This window comes from Aulonocara stuartgranti (assembly GCF_965226115.1).
Source record: "Aulonocara stuartgranti genome assembly, chromosome: 4".
In the NCBI taxonomy this organism is placed as follows: Eukaryota; Metazoa; Chordata; class Actinopteri; order Cichliformes; family Cichlidae; genus Aulonocara; species Aulonocara stuartgranti.
In genome coordinates, this window is record NC_138942.1 from 31783901 (window position 1) to 31808885 (window position 24985).

The following is a 24985-nucleotide window of genomic DNA, read 5'->3' on the forward strand; positions in this document are numbered from 1 at the left end:
GGTTGGCCGTGAGCCCCGCCTGCCTCAGGGACTCCAGCACCGCGGCCACACACCGCACATGCCCCGCCCACGTGTCACTGTAAATGATGACGTCGTCTAGGTAGGCGGCAGCATAGGCAGCGTGGGGCCGCAGCACCCGGTCCATGAGGCGCTGAAAAGTGGCAGGGGCGCCGAACAAGCCGAACGGAAGCGTCACGAATTGGTACAACCCATACGGAGTGGAGAAGGCCGTCTTTTCCCGGGACTCTGTAGACAAGGGAATCTGCCAGTAGCCCTTGGTTAAATCCAGAGTCGTAAAAAAGCGAGCGGTGCCCAACCGGTCCAGGAGCTCGTCGACCCGGGGCATGGGATAAGCATCAAAACGTGACACCTCATTCACTCTGCGATAATCGACACAGAACCGTATAGACCCATCCTTCTTTGCTACAAGGACGATGGGGCTACACCAAGCACTGTGTGATTCTTCTATTACTCCCAGCCTCAGCATTTCCTTCAATTCCCGGAAAACAATTTGCCTTCTATGTTCCGGCAGCCTGTAGGGCCGTGAACGCACCGTCACGCCAGGCCGCGTCTCAAAATGGTGCTCTATGAGAGAAGTACGGCCGGGCAAGGGGGAGAACACGTCGGCAAAGCGCTGTTGCAATGCAGCAACATCCGCCCTCTGGGCCTGTGTGAGATGGTCACTGCAATGGAGGGAGGCGGGGATGCTAGACTTTGGCGCCTCCGGCCCCAACTCATCTCTCCCTCTTACCAAGCTCACTAGAGAAGCGGTCTCCGCCTCCCTCCAGGCTTTGAGGAGGTTGAGGTGGTAAATCTGCGTGGCCCCGCCCCTGTCCGACCGTACCACTTCATAATCAACGTCCCCCACTCGCTGTGTGACCACGAAGGGTCCTTGCCACTTGGCGAGTAATTTAGAGCTGGAAGAAGGAAGTAACACAAGCACCTTATCTCCCGGTGAAAATTGCCTGAGTCTAGCCCCTCTGTCATACAGGCGTCGCTGCCGCTGCTGGGCCTGGAGCAAATTCTCCCGCGAGAGCCTCCCCAGTGTGTGCAGCTTTGCTCGCAGGTCCAGCACGTACTGAATTTCACTTTTCGCAGGGCTCGGACCTTCCTCCCAGTTTTCCTTAATCAGGTCGAGCACCCCCCGCGGCTTCCGCCGGCTGGTTAACCAGCTGGCATTCGGGGCACGACGCACACCAACGGCGCACGTCGGCCCAAATGCCCGGCCAATAGAATCGGGCCATTATGCGCTCCAGAGTTTTCTCGCCACCCAAGTGCCCTGCCATGGGGTTCGAATGAGCCGCCTGGAAAATCATTTCCCGGCGGCTTTGCGGCACCAACAACTGTGTGCGGATTTCATTAGTGTGAGTGTCACGGCTCACTCTATAAAGCCGATCGTTCCGCAATTGGAAATGAGGGTACGTTCGCGCAGCGTCGGGGCGCACCGAGCGACCATCAATATCCATCACTTGGTCATAGGCTGAGCGTAGGGTGTCGTCCCGAGACTGCTCTAGTGGAAAATCTTCCGTGGGGTACACAACGGGAGGCGGCGGGGCTTCCGTGGAAGTCCCCGCCTCCTCCTCCCCCCCAGAGTCAGCGTCGGTCGACCCCGCGTCACCGCCGAGCGCCGCGCAAACGTCACACGAATTTACAGACCGCGATCGCATCCCCGCGTACTGCCCCAGTAAGCTGTGGAACCCCGGCCAATTCGTACCCAAAATAAGGGGATGCGACAGGCGCGGGCTAACCGCCGCCTTCACTCTATGCGTTTTGCCCCTGAATTTCAGCAACAGTGACACTACTGGGTACCTGTGAATATCCCCATGCACACATTTAACCTCCACCCAGTCAGCCTCCAACAATGCCCCGGGGCGAACCAAACTTTGGTGGACCAGAGTCTGCGTGCAGCCCGTGTCCACCAAAGCATGGCGAATACCCCCTTGACACCTTACCGGCACGCGGTACGTCACTCCTGGACCGGGGGCGGGCGCTGGAGCGCCGGCAACGCGGAACACCTGCCCCACCTCCATGAGCGGACAGTCTCGGCGCAGGTGCCCCGGCCGCCCACACTTCCAACAGTCCGGCCCCGGCGTCTGTGCGGCTCCCCGTGGCTCCGGGGCAACCTCGGCGGCCGCCGGGGTTCCGGCGGGAAGCAGCGGCCGGAACGGGTTCCTGGGGCTCCACCCTGCTGCCTGCTCCGTTCCCGCAGGGCCGCCGCCTCTCCTCTGCGACGCCGCCGCCGGTGGCCTGGGCGGCGGAACACGGGCGCCCCGCCGCGGCTCCTCACGGCCCGGTACCGGGTCGGCCGCCAGATGGTCCTCTGCCAGCGTCACCGCCGCCGTCAAATCCGCCGGGCGGTGGCAGCGAACCCAACGAGCCGTCGCCTCGGGCAGGCCTCCCACGAACTGCTCGAGGACGACCATGGTCAGCATCCGCGTCTCCCCAGCCGAGGGGCCCGGTCGCAGCCACCTCGCTGCCGCATCCTCCAGCTGCCGAGCCCAGGCAAACGGCCGCTCCCCCCCCGACATCCTGCTGGCCCGGAACTGACGGCGGTAATCCTCCGGGGAGAGCCCCAAACGATCCAGCACCGCCCGGCACACGTCCTCGAACACCCCCCGCGAGCCGGGGGGCAGGCTCAGCGCCGCCGTCTGGGCCTCACCCGACAGAAGCGGCAGCAGCCGGGCGGCCCACTCCTCCTCCGGCCACCGACAGGCCATCGCCGTGGCCTGGAAAGCCTCGATGAAAACCAGCGGGTCCTCCCCATCCCGCATCCGGTGCAACGTCACCGACAGCGGAGGGGCGGGAGCCGGCGCGGCCGCATTCCCCAGCAGCTGCCCCAGAGCCGCGGTCTGCTGCTCCGATTGCAAGCGAAGCAACGCCAACTGTTGGTCCTGCGTGGCCGCCTGACGAGCCGCCATCGCCGCCATGTCCACCATCATCTGGCCCAAGATCTGCAGCGGCTGGGCGGGCGGTGGGGCGGGCGGCGGCGCCGCCGGGGGAGCAGGGGGAGCCGGCAGGGGACCGGACATCACGCGTGGGTTTCGGCACCAGTGTAACGGTGGACCCAAGAAATACCAGCCGGAGCGACTTTTGACAGTGCAGAACTTTTTATTAAGCTCGGGTTGTAGTGGACACATATACTCCGCGCTCTCTTTCTCTGCTGTCACCTGCACCTCCGTCTGTCACTGCCAACACATAAAGAGACACACACTGTCAGATCCCAGCACACCTGTTCACCCCGCCCCTGCGCCGCCCCGGGAGCTCACTGCGTCACGCCTCCTCTGCAGCTGGCCAAGGACCACACCCACGCCACACAATGTTAGCCTTTTCTGCAGCTATGGGGCATATATGGTATCACTCTTGGCTGGAAGCAGTGCTTGAAAACTTTATCCAAAAACCTCTCATGTTTAGCCGTTTCCCTCTTTTTCTTTGGTCATTTTAGCCTTTTTGGCCAGGGTGAAGGGAGTATCTGCCATCAAACAAGAAGACAGCCGCATGTAGCTATGATGATGTTTGCTATTTCACCTTACATGTATTAATGTAATAACGTGGTTAGCCTACTCAACGTAAATTACACACGAACCACATTAAGTTACTCACGCAGAGAAGAACGGCTGCTGCTGCCATCATCATCCTCATCATTTCTGCTACACTGGCAGGGCTAGGGGCCAGGACTCTCCTCTTCGTGTTTTTGGGGATGTTGCTAACTCTGGGTCTGATAACAGGCAACCCACGCGCAGTAGATGTGCTCGGTGTGAGGTCTCGCAGCAAGCTATCAAATACGGCGCATTTCTTGGCTTTTAAAAAAAAACGCTATGCGTCGCCAGGTGTTTCATCGGATTTGAGGTGTTACCTCCTTTGACAGTATCACAGTATCAGCTTAAAGCACTTGTTGCAGGCTGCTGAGTTTGCATATTTTGCTGTGAAGTACAGCCAGACTTTTGACCGCTTCGCCTTGGACATTTTTAATCTGTAGCTCTGCTCTAAAAGAACGTACGTACCTGGACCCGCCTACTATCCTCGGAAACGTAAAATGATTGGCTAGAAGTGTATCACAGCTCCGGAAAAAAAAGCACCGAAATAAAGCACCGAAATGTGCGCTGCTTTTCGGTCTGGTTACTACCGTTTATGTCATCATGGCACCGGACACCGGTACCCATCCCTACTCCCTAGAGGAGCTTTTAGAAATTCCAACAGTGTTAGTCCAACCAGTGGAAGCGATTGGATTGTTGAGATACCTTTGAGGAGATGGGTGCTCAAAAATAAAAAGAGGAGGACAAATGAAGCTTTTATAGTGGATTAAATCTTTGTTGAATTCATGGTTATATTCACAGCAGCTTTCTGTCGGTCATTTTTTAAGAAATGTCTGTAATGTCTCTGCGATTTATCAAGAATAAACTTTCTTGATTGCCCAATAAAGAAGCGCTGACAACCTTTCCTCTCCAGCAAATGCTGTCAGATGTGATTTTTCTCCACACTTTAGTCTGACAAAAGATGGACACCAGAAATTCTCCATGTCTAATCATCTGCCTGCCTTTTCTTTTCAGTGTTACAGAACTGGGCTTCACAGTTAGGAATTCCTGTGTTAGAGGTCTATTTCCCAGTTCTCCGGGCCCATCTGGCCATGTGGAAGGATTATAAGATTTCCCAGATGGAATTCTGCTCTCCTTTAATTAATTTTGTCCAAAAGAAAGATGGTACGCTTCAGTGCTTTAATGCTCTCACAAAGTAGAGAAAATATGATCAACAGTAGCCTCAGCAAAATTCAACTGGCAATTTTATACGCTGCAGCCAGGTCCTTGTCTTTCTCTGGCAATGCATTTGAAGCAATTGAAGTCCCTTGGAAGACTGTTTAGGTGATCTCCAGAAACCAGAAACACTCAGAATGGCTGCTCTTTGTTTTGGGGGTATGTGGGAATATAGTATTTTTTTAGACTTGCCAGGTTGCCAGTAATTGCTATCAAACAAGACAAAATATCTCAGTTTCTGTGCTTTTTTTTTTCAACTCAAGGTTAAACTTCAAAAACGGTCTCCAATGATCTTTTATTAAATGCGTTCCACTTCCACTGTGTGAGACTGAGGCACTTGGCTCCTAAATTTTTAGTGAACCACTTCTCCACCAGTTTACCCCCTAGTGTTTTCCAGCTGTGGTGGCTCCTGTATTTTTCATCATCATCATCAAAAAAATACAAAACAAAAAACAAATGCGTAAATGAAAAAAAAAAGGTTTTAGTACACTATCACTTCTCCTAAGTGTTCTTCTGCTTGCCACAGAAATGCCAGTACTACCAGGATCCAGTATTATCACGTTATTAGGATAAATTGCTTTGTGTGAGAGGACAGGGCTGCATCAGTGAAGTGCTGTAGTGAAGAAGGCTCACTCTGGCTTTAGTCTTTGTTTTCTGACCTTTGGTTCCTTACAAACTTTTTCCTCCCAAGCATCAGGCATGCATCAGTGTTATTTTCTAGTCTGAATCTGGTTTTCTGGTAATGGTTGTTTACGTGGATGTCCCTTTTGGTTGAAAAGTGAAATGTTAAAAATGGTCTTTTTCAAGCCATTATAACCTAATTTCCGCAGAATTTTAACTTTAATCGTTGAACTAAATTGCAACACAGTTCAGATCTCTAACAAGGTCATCGTAAAAGCCTTTTTCCCCACAAACTTTTGTTCAGTGGGGTTTTTTGTCTTCTTTTTTGCTTTGCAGCTTTCATTTCTACTCTTTATTTGAAAAGCACTTATAATTTACTACAACATCTTTTTTCTTTTTTGATAAATATAATTATAAAGCCATAGTAAGTAATGATAGAAAAAATCAACTAATGCATAATACAGACTTTTTTCAATGCAACAACTGTTCATGTGTTATTCTTATTTGGTCAGGGACCCAGTGTCACTCTAAAGCTATTTTTACATTTTTTTTTAAAGCTTATCATATTTGATACATGTGTTTTTGTGAGTTTTTGAGACTTCTATATCATCAGCATGACCTTTTTTTTACCCTCAAAAAATGATATAAATTGCATGACACATTTTTAATGACTAAATTGCAAAAATATGGCTAATGTAGCAAATTTGATACAAATTAAAACTCATATATGCGGATTAGAATTTGATATATTTTATATATATATTGTCTAAAGGTTCAACAAACAGTCTATTGTCAAAAAATTTTTGACAATAGACTGTTTCTGGCAATTATTTGATGGTTTAGGTTTTAAAGGATTAACCTCTGCACTCTGAGATACTTTTGCTTTGAGTGACCTGAAAGGAAAGTAAATGAAATATTATTATTAAGAGGAAATAAGTTGCATCTAAACATGCTAAGAGACACAGCACCAGCAGTTTGGTAATCCCTATTAGATACACAGCTCTGGGACTCCACATACCGACACTGAAGCTGACTTTCTAAAATTCAAGAGCACGGGGCAAGTCATCTAGGAACTCATGCTCAAGCTTTCCCACCTCAAACAGCCTTCATGTTAAAGAATTAATCCAAAACAAAACTGACAATCTAAAATTTTAGATACGTCAAAAGGCAAACTCGAATTCAAAAAAAGGAACATTATACCTACAGTACAGATGTGGCTTTATTGATTAGTTGCATGATTCTGGTCTCACACAGAAGACCTTGAAGTCATAATCTGAATTATGAATCTGAATTATTCAGGCAGTCAGCAGTTTACAAGCAGACTTTCCAGGCGTTGGTTGCATTAGGTGTGAATGTTAAAAAACACTTAGAAAAAAGTGCTTGGCTGAACGAGCCATGTTGTATAAAGTGCTTTGAGTGCTTGTGTAGAAAAGTGCTAGAAAAGTTGTTGCTGGTTGGCAGATTTCATTGACACACCAACATCTCTGACAGGAAAATCCATGCAAGCCTCTGCCTTTAGGTTTGTTCCTTTAGTGTTAAGTCCAACTCTGAATGGCTCAAAAGGAATAAAATATAAATTTTGCAGTGGAATAGTCATGGCGCTGAGATGCTGTGGTGGGACCTGAAAAGAACAGTTCACGTTTGCAGCTGTTGTTATTGAACGAAGGTCAGGAGAGGCAGTACTTTGGTGATTCGGTATTGGAAAACCTTTTCATCAGTTCAGCATTTTATTTAGTTTTTAAATCAGGAGATCTTAGCTTTATGTTAGAAATATGGTATCTAACCAGATTCTTACTCTGGATGGCATTACCTTGGCCTCCAGTAACACTGTGAGGAACCTTGGAGTCATTTTTGACCAGGACATGTCCTTCAACGCACATATTAAACAAATATGTAAGACTGCTTTTTCCATTTGCGCAACATCTCTAAAAGTAGAAATATCCTGTCTCAGAGTGACGCTGAAAAACTAGTTCATGCATTTATTACTTCCAGGCTGGACTACTGTAATTCATTATTATCAGGATGTCCAAAAAACTCCCTGAAAAGCCTTCAGCTAATCCAAAATGCTGCAGCAAGAGTCCTGACAGGGACTAGAAAGAGAGAGCAGATTTCTCCTGTTTTGGCTTCCCTTCATTGGCTTCCTGTTAAATCCAGAATTGAATTCAAAATCCTGCTCCTCACATACAAGGTCTTAAATAATCAGGCCCCATCTTATCTTAATGACCTTGTAGTACCATATCACCCTATTAGAGCACTTCACTCTCACACTGCAGGCTTACTTGTTGTTCCTAGAGTATTTAAAAGTAGAATGGGAGGGAGAGCCTTCAGTTTTCAGGCCCCTCTTCTGTGGAACCAGCTTCCAGTTTGGATTCGGGAGACAGACACTATCTCTACTTTCAAGATTAGGCTTAAAACTTTCCTTTTTGCTAAAGCATATAGTTAGGGCTGGACCAGGTGACCCTGAATCCTCCCTTAGTTATGCTGCAATAGACGTAGGCTGCCGGGGGATTCCCATGATGCATTGAGTTCTTCCTTTCCAGTCACCTTTCTCACTCACTATGTATTAATAGACCTCTCTGCATTGAATCATATCTGTTATTAATCTCTGTCTCGCTTCCACAGCATGTCTTATCCTTTCTTCCTTCTCTCACCCCAACCGGTCGCAGCAGATGGCCGCCCCTCCCTGAGCCTGGTTCTGCTGGAGGTTTCTTCCTGTTAAAAGGGAGTTTTTCCTTCCCACTGTCGCCAAAGTGCTTGTTCATAGGGGGTCATATGATTGTTGGGTTTTTCTCTGTACCTATTATTGTGTGATCTACTGTACAATACAAAGCACCCTGAGGCGACTTTTGTTGTGATTTGGCGCTAGATAAATAAAATTGAATTGAATTGAAATGTTACATTTCATTTCAAAATCTAACTGTTTAGTATAAGATCCAAAGAGAAAATGAAAATGATTTAAATGCATTTACCTTGCACTGTAGCGACAGAAAAACTGGCTTTCAGCTGGAGTAAAAGCTTTGCGTAGAGTTTGATATCCTTCCTTGAAAGATGAGGTTAACATGCTCTGCGCCGTGAATACTGCAGCTTCTGAAATAAACTATGTAGAAGCCCTGACCTGTACTTGCAGTTGCTAATTCTAAAAGCTATCAAATATTATCTCTTTCTCTTTAGAAAATATAAAGTCAGGTGATCCAGTAACAGGCAAGAAGGCTGAGATGACATTGCAAAAAAAAAAAAGCTTCTGTACTTTCTTCAACATCCAGTGAAAGTATAGAAACACAGTGCACTCTGCCAATGAGAGGATCCTGGTGGGAAATAAACGCATGGATTTTGCTTTTGGCAGGAGTTATCTCTTTTTCTCCTCCACAGACTAATTCACTTTGAAATTCCCTCTTTCAGTTAACTGCACTTACTCATACCCACTGATTTCCTCCCTGCACTTTATATCTTTTTAGTACTATCTTGTTCCCCCCTTTTTTCATTAATAGCAGCTAGGTTTTTAGGCTGACATCTGCTTGACGCACCAAGCAGCTGTCAGCGATTGCCTTTTGCTGATGAAAAGCTTTATGTTGTTTTGCAACTCGCATTAAAAAAGTTACATTTGATTAGAATCTATGGCCTTTTGCCAACCAGCATGTACATCTATCCCAAAGTGAAAATAAAAATACCTTTCCCCACTCATACCCCACTTATACCAGTTTTACATTTCGCTTGATTTTTCATGTGCTCAGACTACAATTATATTATTATAGATTTTTTTTTAAATCTATCATGCAGTAAAATCAGAAAAGTGTTTTATGTCATCCATATTTATTCTGTAACATGACAAAATGCACTCCAGCCAAGAAGAGCAAGCAATTCTGAAATTCTACATCATATGGCTCTAACAGAGCCCTGATCTTAACATCATGGAGTCAATCTAAGATAACAGAAAAGAGAAGAGACAAGATGCATTGAGACAGCTTTAGCAGGATTTTTGAGGTGATAGAAAATGTAGCTGGCAATCCACTGGAAACCTGTGAGGAGTATATTCAGCACTCCAGGGGACTTTTGTTTAGTTGTGTCTGTTTACTGTCCTTGTTACAAAGTTAATTTGAATATGCATAGCTCAGCACAAGTATAGAATATATACAGTATTCATTTGGCTTTAGTGGTTTTCATGCTAATCAGGGCGAACCAAAACATTGCTTGAAACTGCAACATAGTAACGCAAACTAACACAAACGCTAAATACCTTTGATCAACTGCAACTGCAAATAAGTGAGAAATTCAACTGTGCAGTTCAAGTAACCTTTGAATTTGATTGGTCAGTTTTGTAAATTGGAATTATAGAAAAATGACGGATGTTTTAAAGCATTGGTGAGAGGTGCAACTTTTAAAAGAAAGCAGTTTGCGTGACATTAATTGGATTATTAAACAGTTTATCTCCTAAATGTAATTTAGCAGATTAATAGGCTTTTTCTCCTTTTTATCTCCACACAACTCACTTGGGTTGGACTGATGGATGTGCCCACTTGAACCTGGTTCTCTTGTTTCCGATAACAGGGGATTCTTCCTTTCCACTGTCTCCAAGTGGCTGCTCGCAGAAGACTGATTGTTGATGGTCCTATATTGTCTGGTTTTTACCTAAGACTATATACCACCTTGGGAAGACTGTTAGTGGAACTCTGTACACTCTACAAATAAAATTGAGCTGAATTGTAACCGGGTGATTTGTAGGAGGATAGGGGGTTGTCATGTCAGATGTATTACAAAGGTGGGGAGATAGTTTTGTGCATGAGATTTCTTTTCTCAACAATCAATAAGCATATACTGTTATAGTCCTCTTCCTGACACAACAAGGTGCCGCAAACATTCCTCAGACATTTTGGTCCATGTTAACATGACAGCAACACCCTTGTTGCAGATTTGTTGGCTGTTGGGATGTAGTTGCAAAAATCACATTTTAAATTGTACTCTATGGAACTGAGGACTTAGTAAATGTGGAGCCTATTTGAGTACAGCCAGTTCATTATTATTCTGAAGAAAGGCAAAAGTCATGTTTTTGACTTTATTGTTATCTTGCTAATGTCATGGTCCTGGGCCATGTGGGCCCAGTATTCTTAGTTTTCATGTATTTTTGTATTTTGTTCTTTATTTAGGCCATGCTTCCTGGCAGTGGCGGCTGGCCCATAGGGGGCGCTCGGGCTCCGCCCCCCCAAATGTGGAGGAGTAAAAATATATATTTTTAAAAAATTCATCAATGATAGTTTTACTATGTGTGTGCCCATATACAGCCAGGCGTATTTTAACATTTTCACCAGCTGACTCATTAAAGTTCAACCAACAAACGGTGTTTTTCTTCTTCTGGGGCGCTCGTCAAAGCGCCCTTGATATGCAGCGAAATAGCCTATCATTAAATGGTTGCCAGGGGAAAATAATAAATATTTGACCTATCAGCGTCGCTGAATTAAATGGTTTGGGGGCGCTTAAAATTGCGCCCCTGCAGAAAACGCGCGAAGATTTGCTGTTCTAGAATTTTACCTCAGTCAGTAGCCTAAGTGAGCTATAAGGTCAGAGAGAGACGATGGCAGCGGTATTGTTAACGGTTGAGGCACAGCCTCCCCCAAATTCGGTTAGATCGCTTCTAACCTACCCTTTTGCCAGAAGGACAATGGCAGAAAAACTGCAAGTTAAAGAGTTGGGACCTGACAAGCCCGAAATTCAACTAACCCAGGCAACGAAGGAGAAGTCAAAAGCATACAACAGGACTTTTTGTCGGAGTTGGTTCCAGCGCAAGTCGTGGCTGACAGGCTGTGGAACAGCTAATGCACTTTTTTGTTTCCCGTGCATACTGTTCAAAAGTGACAAGTGTGATTTGACGTGGACACAATCTGGACAAACCGACTTAAAGCACCTCTCCGAACGAATCAAGAAACATGAAAGCTCACGAGTTCATATGGACAACAGTGTAAAGCTAGCTGTGCTAGGGAAAACTAGCATAGCGGCGCAGCTAGATGATGGACATCGGATTGCTTTAAGAAGGCACAACGAAGAGGTAGATAAAAAAAAAAAAATCTGTTCATGTTCATTTTTACAAATCTATACAAATGGCCAGAATATGGTTGTTCATTTTAAATTTAAATTAAAATTGTGTTGTTTGATGTACTCATTAAATGGGTCATTTTAGTCGATATCATAAAAATTGCCCCCCCTGAGATTTTTTTCAGGAGCCGCCACTGCTTCCTGGGTTGATCTGTTACGTTGTTCCTTATGTGTTTTCCCTTCGTGACTCTTACCCCCTGTGTGCCCCTCTGTGTATTTATGAGCCCTCGTCTCTCTTTGTGCTTTATTCTATGTTTTCCCCAGCCCGTTATGTCTGCGTTCTCCCCGTGCTCTCTCTCCTCCTGTTTGAACCTCTGTGTACTTCCTGCTTTACTTTGCCCATCTCCCATCAGTGTTACGTTCACTCCTGCCGTGTCTTGTTATGATTATCAGTGTCACCTGTGTTCCCCATGTGCATCCACTTCCCCTGATCTTCCCTCATGTGTATTTAGTCTCTGTGTTTCGTACAGTCTGTGTCGCGTCGTCTGTGTTCCCACCCTCCATGTTTCCATGCCCGGTCTGTTGTATTCATAGTCTTACCTTAGTTCATTCCCAGTTTAGGTTTCTGTTTAGTTATTGCTTTTGAGCTGCCCTTATTCTTGTTTGTTTCTCTTGCGTTACCAGCCACAATAAAAGGCTCGCTTTTGTTTAAAGTTTACTCCCGTGTCACTCGTGTCTGCACCTGAGTCCTCCACGCACTCTCCACACGGTCTGTCACAGCGGACCGCGACAGTACGACGCGACCATGTCGGATTCAGCGGACATTTCAGAGGAGGTAGGGGAGGAGCTGAACCGGCTCTGCCGCATTATGGATCGCATCATCGGATGCGCGGATCCAAGTGTGGTTTCCACAGGATTGGCGGCCGTGGACGCCGTTTTGTTGCGGGAGCCACGGTTGCGACAGCTCCCCCACCTCGTCGAGGCGTTTGACTCCCTGGGCCCCCTTAAGGAGGAGCTTCGTGCCCGTGCGCTGGCCCAGAGGGTCCTGAATGCCGCCTCAGCACCCACACCTCCGTCCCGTGAACGGGTGTCATCGCCGCTGCCTCATGAGCCAGAGGCTGTGAGAGGTGGGACGCTGAGGTCCACTTCCACTCAGCCATCGCCTCACCGTGGATCGGCTTCCTCGTTTCCGCCACAGTCAAGCTGCACTGACCAGCACACGGAGGCGATGGAGGCCATAGATTTTGGTGACGATGAGCGTCAGCAGGTGTTGCGGGCTTATCGGGAGGAGGAGCTCCGTTGGAAGCCCTGGCTCATCCCCGAGGAGGAGTTCTCGCCAACTGCCCCGCCTCGCACCTGCCGCCCGCCCTCGCCGCCCCGATCGGACTACTCGTCCCCTGCTGTCTTCCTAGCACGGATGTGGTTGGAGGACGAGGAGCCGGTCGCCAGGGACAGTCAGGTTTTGTCCACAGCCGCTTCAAGGGGAAAGCGGCGTTCTCGCCGCCGTCGCGCACTGCTACGTCCTGTCTCGCCCTCCACGAAGCATCCCGCGGACGCTGTGGGGGTCCTGGACGTCGATCACGTGGGGCAGCAGCACGCCGCAGACGCACAGCTAGTGGAAGAGTTCGGGAGGGAGCCGTGGCTCGCTCCTGATCGTGACGAGCGCTCTTTCCGGGGAACTCGACTGGCTCTTGGGGGTCCCCGGAGCTGCCAGGGACTTCCACCGCTCACCCCGCCCGCTTCCACGGATAGAAAGAAGCGGCACTCTCGCCGCCGGCGCTCTGAGCCTCAGCCCAAGGAGGTCCCTCTGTTATTGCCATCTGAGGCTTTGACTTCCATCAGCCATCCAGTCGTGAGTACCACTGCCTCAGTTTCTGACATTGTATCTAGCCCCATAGCCAAAGACCTTAAGTCAAAGGAGAGTGTTTCAGGGGCTGCTGTGAATAAAGACTTCTTGTCTGACTGTGACCCGGCTGATTCGGCAGGTTACAGCATCCATGAACCAGTTAACAATCCTAACAGCAATAAAGATGACTGTGTCCTCAGCGTCATGACTTCTGAACCTAAATGTTGTGCTGATGCAAACAATAACTGTATTGTTCTTGAGTTGTTTAACCCTGGTACTATGAGCAACAGTTCTAATGTTGCCGTTAATGAAGATGTGTCTGTGCCCGCCGGCACTAACCTAGCACCTAGCTCTACACAGGTTTTTAGCGCAGTACAGGACAGATCGTCTGTAAAGTGCAACGCTGTAATAACCAACCCACCATTGTTTACAGCCACCAACCATTGTACTTCTGTGTTATGTCTTCCTACCACGTCAGAGGGGTTTACTGAGTTAACTAGTGATGAGGACGTTAAGTCTCACACAGTGAACCTGCAGTCGGTGGATTTCTCTGAAATAATGTCGGATGCTGGGAGTAAAGGTTCAGACTCCAAGTATTCTGTGTCATGTGACTTTCGAATTAATGTGTTGAAACCATCAGCGAGCAGCCCTAGTTGTGTGGGTGATCGAGAAGTAACTTCTGTTACCTCTGACAATTTAACAAATGCTACGCCACCTCATGCCAGGTTTGAAACGTTGTGTGAACAAGTTACCGGGTCTGAAGAGAGACTGCCTAGCTTTCCTCAGGGAGCGACTAGGGACTGTCTGTACTGCGCTGAGGTCTCTGGAGAGGAGGGGGCAGCAGCTGTCCAGTCCGCACCCGTCCTAGTTCTGTCCCAGACTCCTCCTATGACGGAGGTGAGTGACTGTGCTTTCTCATCTCATGAGCCTGTCATAGTGGAGTGTACTGGGTTACCCTTTTTTGGGCCCAGCTACGAAGAAACTGGTGCCAAAGACCGCTCCACCATTAACCATGATTTCATAAACATCCATGCTGTGGCCGACCTACCTCTGGTTAAGACTAAGGGCCAGTCAGAGTCGGGTTGTGATAATGAAAGGATTGTGTGTAACAGTTTTTATGAAGCGCACAATGAAATCACAAACCATATTCCTGACTCTGTAGGATCCAGGATCTTTTCTAGCGTTGCTCTCACAGTCGCACCACATGAAGCCCAGGTTCATGAGACGGCGAAAGGGGTCCACACGTCGGCAGTACAGGTTGCTTCTGAGCCGGCTAGGAATGGCGTGAGCTTTCTCTCCGCCTCAGACTGCCTTCTACCTCAGCCGTCTGTTCCCGCTGGAGGGTCCGAGGGGCCCGTTCAGCCACCTGTCTCAGCTGGAGGGTCCGAGGGGCCCATTCAGCCTCAAGCCTCGTCAGCTGAAGGGTCCGAGGGGCCCGTCCAGCCACCTGTCTCCGCTGGAGGGCCCGGGGAGCCCATCCAGCCACCTGTCTCCGCTGGAGGGTCCGAGGGGCCCGTTCAGCCTCAAGCCTCGTCAGCTGGAGGGCCCGAGGAGCCTGTTCAGCCACCTGTCTCCGCTGGAGGGCCCGAGGGGCCCGTTCAGCCTCAAGCCTCCTCCGCTGGAGGGTCCGAGGGGCCCGTTCAGCAACCTTCCTCATCAGCTGGGGGTTCTGGAGAACCGCACCAGCCTCATGCCACGTCAGCTGGGGGGTCCGAGGGGCCCGTTCAGCCTTCTGTCTCCGCTGGAGGGTCCGAGGGGCCCGTTCAGCAACCTTCCTCATCAGCTGGGGGTTCTGGAGAACCGCACCAGCCTCATGCCACGTCAGCTGGGGGGTCCGAGGGGCCCGTTCAGCCTTCTGTCTCCGCTGGAGGGTCCGAGGGGCCCGTTCAGCCTTCTGTCTCCGCTGGAGGGTCCGAGGGGCCCGTTCAGCAACCTTCCTCGTCAGCTGGGGGTTCTGGAGAACCGCACCAGCCTCATGCCACGTCAGCTGGAGGGTCCGAGGGGCCCGTTCAGCCTTCTGTCTCCGCTGGGGGTTCTGGAGAACCGCACCAGCCTCATGCCACGTCAGCTGGAGGGTCCGAGGGGCCCGTTCAGCCTTCTGTCTCCGCTGGAGGGCCCGAGGAGCCCGTCCGGCCTCACGCCTCGTCTGCTGGAGGGCCCGAGGAGCCCATCCAGCCACCTTCTGCTACGCCTGGTCCAGCCTGTGCTTCGTCAGCTGCAGCTCCGGCCTGTGCTTCGTCAGCTGCAGCCTCAGAGCCGTCATCCTCGCCCGGTCCAGCCTCTACATCAGCTGCTCCTGCTCCGCCTGGTCCGGCTCCGGCTTCAGCCTCAGAGTCCTCGTCTTCGTCTGCCTCAGAGTCTTCGTCTGCCTCAGCCTGTGCTTCGTCTGCCTCAGCCTGTGCTTCGTCTGGTCCCGCCTCGACTGGTCCCGTGCCCACCGGGCCTTGGCCAGTACGCCTGACACTGGAGAGCCGCCGCTGCCTTCCGCGCGGCCGGCCCCCTGAACTGCTCCGCCGCTGCCTTCCGCGCGGCCGGCCCCCTGAACTGCTCCGCCGCTGCCTTCCGCGCGGTCGGCCTCCGGATCTGTTCTGTCACCGTGGCCACCTTTCCCGTGGCCGGCCTCCGGAACGGTTGGACTGGACTTTTGTGTTGTCGCCTCTCGGGTTGGCCTTCGGGCCTCTTTGGACATTCGCCTTCCTGTTCTGGACTCTTTTGTGTATTTGTGGACTCAGTTTTGTTCTCATGCTCCTTGTTTTTGGTTCGTTTTGTTCCCTCCGTCCTGGTCCCCCACCTCCCGCCCTGGGTGGGGTGTTTTCTGTTTCGCTTGTGTTTTGTTTCTCGGGTTTGGGCTGTCGGGAGCCAGCCCTTTAGGGGGGGGTGGTGTCATGGTCCTGGGCCATGTGGGCCCAGTATTCTTAGTTTTCATGTATTTTTGTATTTTGTTCTTTATTTAGGCCATGCTTCCTGGGTTGATCTGTTACGTTGTTCCTTATGTGTTTTCCCTTCGTGACTCTTACCCCCTGTGTGCCCCTCTGTGTATTTATGAGCCCTCGTCTCTCTTTGTGCTTTATTCTATGTTTTCCCCAGCCCGTTATGTCTGCGTTCTCCCCGTGCTCTCTCTCCTCCTGTTTGAACCTCTGTGTACTTCCTGCTTTACTTTGCCCATCTCCCATCAGTGTTACGTTCACTCCTGCCGTGTCTTGTTATGATTATCAGTGTCACCTGTGTTCCCCATGTGCATCCACTTCCCCTGATCTTCCCTCATGTGTATTTAGTCTCTGTGTTTCGTACAGTCTGTGTCGCGTCGTCTGTGTTCCCACCCTCCATGTTTCCATGCCCGGTCTGTTGTATTCATAGTCTTACCTTAGTTCATTCCCAGTTTAGGTTTCTGTTTAGTTATTGCTTTTGAGCTGCCCTTATTCTTGTTTGTTTCTCTTGCGTTACCAGCCACAATAAAAGGCTCGCTTTTGTTTAAAGTTTACTCCCGTGTCACTCGTGTCTGCACCTGAGTCCTCCACGCACTCTCCACACGGTCTGTCACAGCGGACCGCGACAGCTAAAAGCAGCTATCAGAGGATCGGTACACTGCGGCCGATGGGAGAGGGATGGTACAGCCTGGTCTTCAGGCAGTTTGTGAAATAGTCACAATAAATGAATCTTCTCGTGTTCATGGACACGAATTGTTAAGTGTTTTTTGTTTGTGTCAGTGAACATGAATTTGTGAGTAATGCTTTTCATTAGGAAATATATTTTGTTTGAGGAACTACACTTGCAGAAAAAGCAGGGAGGTGTCACCATGGCAACCAGGACAACAGTATTTGAAAAGATATGGCAAGCAGTGCATTTTAACCCAAATCATCATACTGTTCTAAGCCCAACTCAGTAATTTTTAATGTTTAAATTTGATGCAACAAGACATTTGTAATCATTTATTTAAAAGTCATGCTAAATATGTGTAGAAAAAAACTGTGATGTGCACGAGTCAGACTTGGGTCACTGAAAGTCCAGATAACTTCTAGCTGTGGACTTGGACATAGCGGGCTGATAAAAGTTTGTGTTCAGGGATACAAAATGCAAATTTGTGTTGAAGAGAATTTAAAGAAATTTGTGTCCGACAACATGAATCAATAGATTAAAGGTCATAGATCGATGTATTGATTCAGCAACATGAATTAATAGGTTAAAGGTCATGACTGCATCATGGACGGGTGTGAGACTAGGTTGGTCAACAACAATAGGTAAGCTGTGATGTTTAGACAGTAATGTATAAATAACACTGTAAACTGTCGAATCATTACCTTATAAAATAGGGCAGCTGTATTGATTTGATGCTATATAAATAAAACTGAATTGAACTGAAATAATGTGCCTAGCAGCATGGATCTGTGCTTTCATGCCGAAATGTTTCCAAACGTTGCCAAATTCTGACACTACCTATTAAATGTTACCGCAGAAATCTGGACTCTTTGTTTTTGAAATATTCTGTATTGTAATTCTAGGGAGGCTGTGCAAATTAAGGTCTTGTTTTCCTTTTCTAAGCTGGCAGGAGTGACTCCTGGCCTGGTCTTTTGCTACTGTAATCCATTTGCTCCAAGGTTCAATGTGTGGTGAATGTGAGTTCAGAGATGCTCTATTGCATACTTGATTGTAATGAGGGTTTTTTGAGTTACTGTTGCAGAAGCAGTAACTCTGCAACAGGTTGTGGAACCAGTTTAGAACTGTTACGCTTTCACATAGGCCCAAGAAGGTTTGATATCATCATTTTAAAACTCCCTTTTGTATTTACTCAGACTATCTTTTGTTTGATGATCCGAAACACATAAATGAGAAATATGCAAAAATAATAAATTCCGGTTTTCCTTCTCTCCTCTTCTCCAGTGAACCAGTGGCTCCTGAAATAGAGGTGAAGCTGCAGTACCACAGCTGGAGAGGCAGGAATCACTGGCACCCTTTTCCCACTGCCGAACCAAACTGAGAAGAACAAATGGGACATGCAGTCAATAAAAAGCACAAAAGCTGCACATCACTAAAGACAGCTTAAGCAAACTGATATTAGCTCAGCTCAAATGACAAAGCTCTAACTGCTACGCTGGCCTCCTACTCATCCACTGTCTAACAATACTCATCAGGGGCCTGCAACGATGGTACAAATCAATACAAAGTGTGAAATAGACCATAAGGACTCTGATGTCTACTGTGTACTGTCTGTTTATTTGTTTTGTGACGTCACGACGATTGAAGTTGCAATGATCCAAACATTTTATGGCTAATTTATAGATGTGTGGATGCAGCTAAAAATGCCAGTTCCTGGGCTGTGATAATCACTTATCAAATCTGGTACAGAAAGCAATTATAAAAAAAACCCCTCATTGATTCACCAGAGGAACTGTTGCATTTCTAACATGTCTGTGTAAGTTTTCAGTCATCCAGGTCATGGTAGTCTAAGGAGCTTGGTCTTGAAGACATGTCACCTCTCATCCAACAAGCTTCTTCAGTTCATTTTACATTCCCAATGATGATCGATACCCCTGCCATTAAAGAAACCCTCAGCTTTGTTATGATGAGACAGAATAACATGCCTATCCTGATATCAAATAATGATTAAAGATGATCATTTTGAAAAGAGAATTCAGAACTTGGGAAATGAGGTTACATAGCTAAAGGGAGGTAGAAGCTGGATCTCTGACAGTTTACAGACCTGAACAGATGGAGCCACTGGAGATTGGAAAGAGATAGGTCACTCAATTTGCATGATTTTGTTCACTCGTCTTCATGGTATTTAATTAAAAAGCGGAGTCAGAGTTCATCTCACATCAAGTCCCTGCTTTTCACAGCGATGTATTAAGAGCTGACCTTCCTTCCATTACTCCAAGAGCAAACAGACTGTTTTCACCAAAGTTTATTCTGCAAAGAGTACCCTCTGCAAATTAACCATTTAGTAATCCCTGCATTAAATAGAAGCTCTTCAATCAGCCTAGCAACTGTAATGAGATATGTCAGGCCTGTCTGGCTTTGGATTTGTCCCCCACCCAAAATGATGTAGAAGGAGTGTGGGGGAGAAAACAAAACAAAACAACAAAAGGTTTTTCTTGTACAGTTGTAACTGAAGTAAAAGCACCACTTTGCAGTCATTGTAATTAGGATTTGGGGAAAGAACAAAGTGATTCGAGAAGTATGCAGTTGTGGATCTAAAGAAAACATTTGGAAGGGTACCAAGAGAGGAACTCTGACACTGCATTATGGAGTCAGGAGTGGCAAAGAAGTATGTAAGTCTGGTACTGGACAGCAGGACAGTGGTAAGGTGTTGGGTAGGAGTCACAGATTGGTGTGGCTGGAATTACATTAGGGATCAGTTCTGAGTCTCTTCCATTTCACAGTGGAGATAGACAGACAGGTTGACAGATGAGGTAAGGCCAGTCAAGTGTACATGAACTGTGACATTTTCAGACTACCTGATCTATAGTGAGAGTAAGGAGCAGGTGGAAGGGAGTCTGGACAGGTGGAGGTATGCTTTGGTGAGGAGAAGAGAAGTAAGATGGAATATGTGTGTGAAGGAGAGGGAGACAGATGGAAAGGTAAACAGCCAAGAAGCAGAGACAAGGAGGTTAGATGTGCTTAAATACCCAGGCTCAGCCATCTAAAGCAATGAGCAGTACACAAGAGAGGTGAAGAAGAGTAGATGGAAACGAGCGTATTGGGTGATTTATGAGCAGGGATGGCTTACATGATGCTAGTGAGATGTGCTATGATGTATGGTTAGGAGACAGTCGCACTAGCTAAAAGACAGGAGGCCGAGCTGGAGGTGGTAGTGCTGAAGATGTTAAGGTTTTCATTTCGAGTGAGAAGAATAAACAGGATTAGAAATGAGGACATCAAAGGGAAAGCTCAGGTTGAGTTGTTTGGAAACAAAATTAAAGAGACAAGGCTGAGAGGTTTGGACATGTGCAGAGGAGGGACGGTGGGTATATTGCACAACAGATGTTGAATATGGAGATTCCAGGCAGGAGGGATAGAGGGAGACCACAGAGTTGATTCATGGATATAGTAAACGAGGACATGCACACAGATGGTGTGACAGAAGAGGATGCTAGAGATAGAGTGAGACGGAGGGAGATGATCTGCTGTGATGACTCCTAAAGGGAGCAGCTAAAAGGAGAACAAAGAACAGCGTGATGATGTTGGAAAAACACTAAATCAGTGTAGTAAAAACACTGAGAAGAGATGAATGGGTCAAAAAATATATTAGTCTTGAACACGGGACAAAGCTGATAGTCGGCGTTAACCGTGACACCAAAGGTTCATTCTTGTTATTCAAGTACCTAGCTTACTAATGCTGCTGTAACAGTACAAAAAATGCTATTTCCTTATTTTCTTCACCAATAATCAGGATAGTGACTATTTGACTTGAATTTGTAAGCATTGTATCACTTTAACAGTATGTGGGGATTTTGATATTTAAGTTAAAAAGTCCCACATTCACATCATTAAACGACTCAATGTGGCAACTGTCAGTATTCTGGTGCCATTTCACTTAAGATTTCCCGCAGTCTTTATCAAAATCTTAACTAAAAACATGAATGATACTGTACAGAACCAGTCTGAAGAGTACTGAGTGAGTGATGATAATTTTTTCTTAAATATACAGTATTTTTTTTTCCAATCCATGAAAAAAATCTGTCACATTTTATGGCATAATTATATTTAACTGTCGTTACATTTCCTGTCATTCCCTTTTTTGCCAGGTCAGATATATCAGAAAAAGACAAGTTTCCCAGCTATAATTATCACATTTCACATTTATTTTCAGACGATGGCAGTTATTGCAACTCCAATATTATTTAAACACAGTATTAGCTTTGACCTTTTTGCAAATCATTTTACAAAATACCTTAAATACAGAAAGTTGGTAATGCTAAATACTGGATTTCAAAGGTTTTCAACCAGCATGTTTTACGGTAAACATAAGTTGATGCTACCTACCTAATAAAGTTGTTAGGCTGTAACCATTACAGCCAACTAATCTGCATTTCTCAAAATGAAAAGTAGTTATTGTAATTTGTTTATGTGCCACGAGAGAAATGAAAACAAACATAACTGGGCGGTTGGGGTTAGTTGGAGAAGAAAGGGTCAAATTTATCCAGAGTAACACAGAGAGACACAACAAGATTACATTTCTCCACATTCAGCATTTCTGCCAGTGAAATCATGTTGTTGATAATTATTATCAAGTGTAAATGACATTACTGATCTTGTTGTTATTAAAGTGGGAAAGTGCGACCGTCTCCAATAATATATTCAAAATGCAGACACTAATGTCTGAAATATTCAATTTTCTCTGTGGCATTTTCTTATAAACAAATTTGTTTAATTATTATTTTTTATTTGATTTGTGTTTTTACATTTAAGCTTTTCATATGTTTCCATCCTTCTCAAGATGCAGATAGCTGATTCTTCAAGCACCACCTGTAGATCAGTACAATTGTGTGACAACACTGGCAGGACTGAATATCATATTGTAACAACAATATGATAAAACTAGAACAAAGTCACTGAACAGCTGCTCTATAAATAAAACACCACAGAATAATAAGGTACCAACAACTGTTTATATTAAAGATCTTCATGGGTTCAAGGCCTGATCAAAACCATCAAATCAAAAAGACTTTCTTTGTTTCATTCAGGTTTAACATGCATTGATGGTTGTAGATCTTAAAATTGTTGGATAAAGATTCCCATCATAGAGACAATTTATGTAATGGTTTCCCATCATGGATTGTCACTAACCGAACTGGTCAACTTGTGGGATTGTTTTTTTATTTTTACCTTTCAGTCTGCTGTGATGTTGTATCTCATGAAAAAAAACTGACTCTTTATGTTTGTTTAGTTTTAATATGTAACTGTAATGAAAAAAAAAAAGAACTATGATGAGCTATGGGAGCTATGTGCTACAACCACTGGAAAAGGAATTTACAATTATAAAAGCTATATTTCATTTGAGGTAACTTGAAATTATACTCATGTATGTTGAATGTAAATATGAGTTTTGTTTAAGATGGATTACAGTGGAGATTATTACCTTTTTGGACAAAATAAATGCTATTGTTTTATGTTTAAAGATTGTGGAACTCATATAATTAATTAGTTCATCTATTTTGAAATTAGTAGAAGCTTCATTGAGTGTCTTTGTCATAAACTACTAACAGTGTAACAAAGCGTTTAATGAGAATGAGCAGCGGTGACTGTCTGGATTTAATAGGAAATGAAAACAGGCATAGAGAATAGTAAGATCCAGACTGTTTGAATGATGCTGAAAAATATACACAGTGAGTTTACACAGTCTAGAACCTTTGTGGGAACAACATTTAAAGGTTTCCAGAGTCTGTTCTGCTGGAAATTGCAGGGCAAACTAAAAGCAGGGACTATGGAAAACAACAATAATGTGATAAATAATGTACTTTCCTGTAAACATGCATGCTCCAGGCACTTTATTAGGTACAGTGCACTTTGCTAATACTCTGTTGGAATCTCGTTTGCCTTCAGAACTGACTTAATTCTGTTATACATAGATTTAACAATGCAGTATTATGCAGTAGATGCAGATTTGTATGATGCACATCGATGATGCAAATCACCTGTTACGCTGCATCCCAAAGGTATCTTATTACACCAAGATCTGGTGACTGTGGAGGGCATTGGAAAACAGCAAAGTGCATTTTCATGTTCAAAAAAGCAGTGACATGGTGTTTATATGCTCACTGTTGTCATAAAGGGATGGACATGGTAAGCAATGATATTCAGGTAGGCTTTGGTATTTAAATGATGCTCAGCTGAGTGGCACAAGTGTAACAAGAACCTCCCTCCCCACTGCTCCACCCCGTACCACCACCACTGCTACCACCAAGGAGTGACCCTTTATCTGGTCTTTTGCTACTATAGCACATTTGCTTTAACATGTGGTGAGTTCAGAGATGAGGTTCTCTGCATGCCTTGGTTGTAACAAGCAGTTATTTCAGTTACCATTGCCTTCTTATTACCAACTATTAAATGAACTGGCACTCGCTGGATATTTTCTGTGTTGCTTAATAGTTTCTGTAAACTCTTTAGATAGCTATGTTGGAAACGCCCAGCAGATTTTTTGCAAATACTGAGACAAGCTGAACCAACAACCATGCCAAAGTTCAAAGTTGCTAAAATCCCCTTTGTTCCCCATTTTGATGTTTGGTTCACAAGAGGTCTTCTTGACCAAGTCCATATGCATAAATGAATTGAGTTGCTGCCACGTGATTGGTCATCATTTTTGTTTTGTTTATTTGTCTTAAATAAAGTGTTGTAGTCTCACAGAAGGTTATTAGACTTCTTGGCTGGGAAGCGTTTAGTGTTTAAGGTTTAATTCTTTGATTGCCCTTATACAAGTACAGTACAAAAAAAGTACACTACTACAACTAATAATAATAATAATAATAAATGAATTCAATTATTCAAAGTTATAAAAGTTGGTTAAATCCAACAAGCTTGCTGCTGTTATTTTTTTTACAGTTATTTTGCTGTCTACCATTTTCTGTTAAGTTATCACCCCAGCACAGCTTGTGTGTAACAGCTAGCACTCCCAGTTTAAAAGTTTGTCGTATATTTTTCGGAGCATTGAGAATGAATGAATACTGGCTTTCAACATGGCAGTCATTCCTGATCAGGGTCATGAAGTGGATATTTAAAGGAATAAAACGAAGAATGTCAACCCAAGCGAGGTGGTTGTGAGTGGGTCTTCCAGGATGCCAGTGACTTAAAATATACCGTGAAGGTAACAAAGTAGCGACTAAAAAAGAAGCACATTAATATTATGGAGTGGCCTGGGCAGTTTCCAGACCTTGAAGCTATAGAAAGTCCATGAAGGGAGCCAAAACTTTCTGTAAAGATGAGTGACCCAAAATCACTCTTGAGATGTGTGCAGACCTGAAGAACTGCTACAAGAACGGTCTGCATGTCTTCATCAAGTGCTAAGTGCTAAGAAATTGGGGATAAAGAGTGGGGAAGACATGCAGTAAAGGGCTACAGGCCAGACTCGTACCCAGCTGACTGCAGCACCTCTAATTTATGTTTTACCTGGGAATCAAATGCTAATCTCATTACATTACACACAAATAAATTCATAATTTGTGTTTTTTCTGGAACTTTGGTTGATATAAGGGTAGTATGCATGTTGGATTTGGAGGGGGGGAGGGGGGTGTTTTGAGTTTTGTTCGAAAAAGAATGACTTCATATCAGAAAAAAAAATCACATATGCAGGACACCTTAAAATAGTTTTTTAATTAAGCAGCAAGGCAGAACAAAATCCGGGCGGTATCAAGACACGAGAACTAAACCCCAATTCAACCAGACCCAGAACTGATACGGAATTAAAACAGGACTACAACAGTTCAAAATCAGGACTACTGAGGACTTAATCAAGACAGAACCAGAACCTCTCTCTCTCTCTCTCTCTCTCTCTCTCTCTCTCTCTCTATTCCTCTCTCTCTCTCTGTTCCTCTCTCTCCCTCTCTGTTCCTCTCTCTCTCTCTCTCTCTGTTCCTCTCTCTCTCTGTTCCACTCTTTCTCTCTCTCTGTTCCTCTCTCTCCCTCTCTGTTCCTCTCTCTCCCTCTCTCTCTCTCTCTCTCTTCCTCTCTCTCTCTCTCTGTTCCACTCTTTCTCCCTCTCTGTTCCTCTCTCTCCCTCTCTGTTCCTCTCTCTCTCTCTCTCTCTCTCTCTCTC

At 45.8% G+C, this 24985-nt stretch overlaps 1 protein-coding gene across 1 annotated transcript in view; it reads left to right on the forward strand.

The window, feature by feature from the left end:
- LOC309704705 (carbonic anhydrase-related protein 10-like) overlaps positions 1-22354 on the forward strand; it is a 170309-nt gene extending 147955 nt beyond the window's left edge. The window contains exon 10 of the mRNA XM_082530098.1: positions 18118-22354. Within this exon, the coding sequence (XP_082386224.1) occupies positions 18118-18140 (23 nt within the window). The 3' untranslated portion in view covers positions 18141-22354. The remainder of the gene's footprint in view (positions 1-18117) is intronic.
- Positions 22355-24985: the final 2631 nt, after the last annotated feature.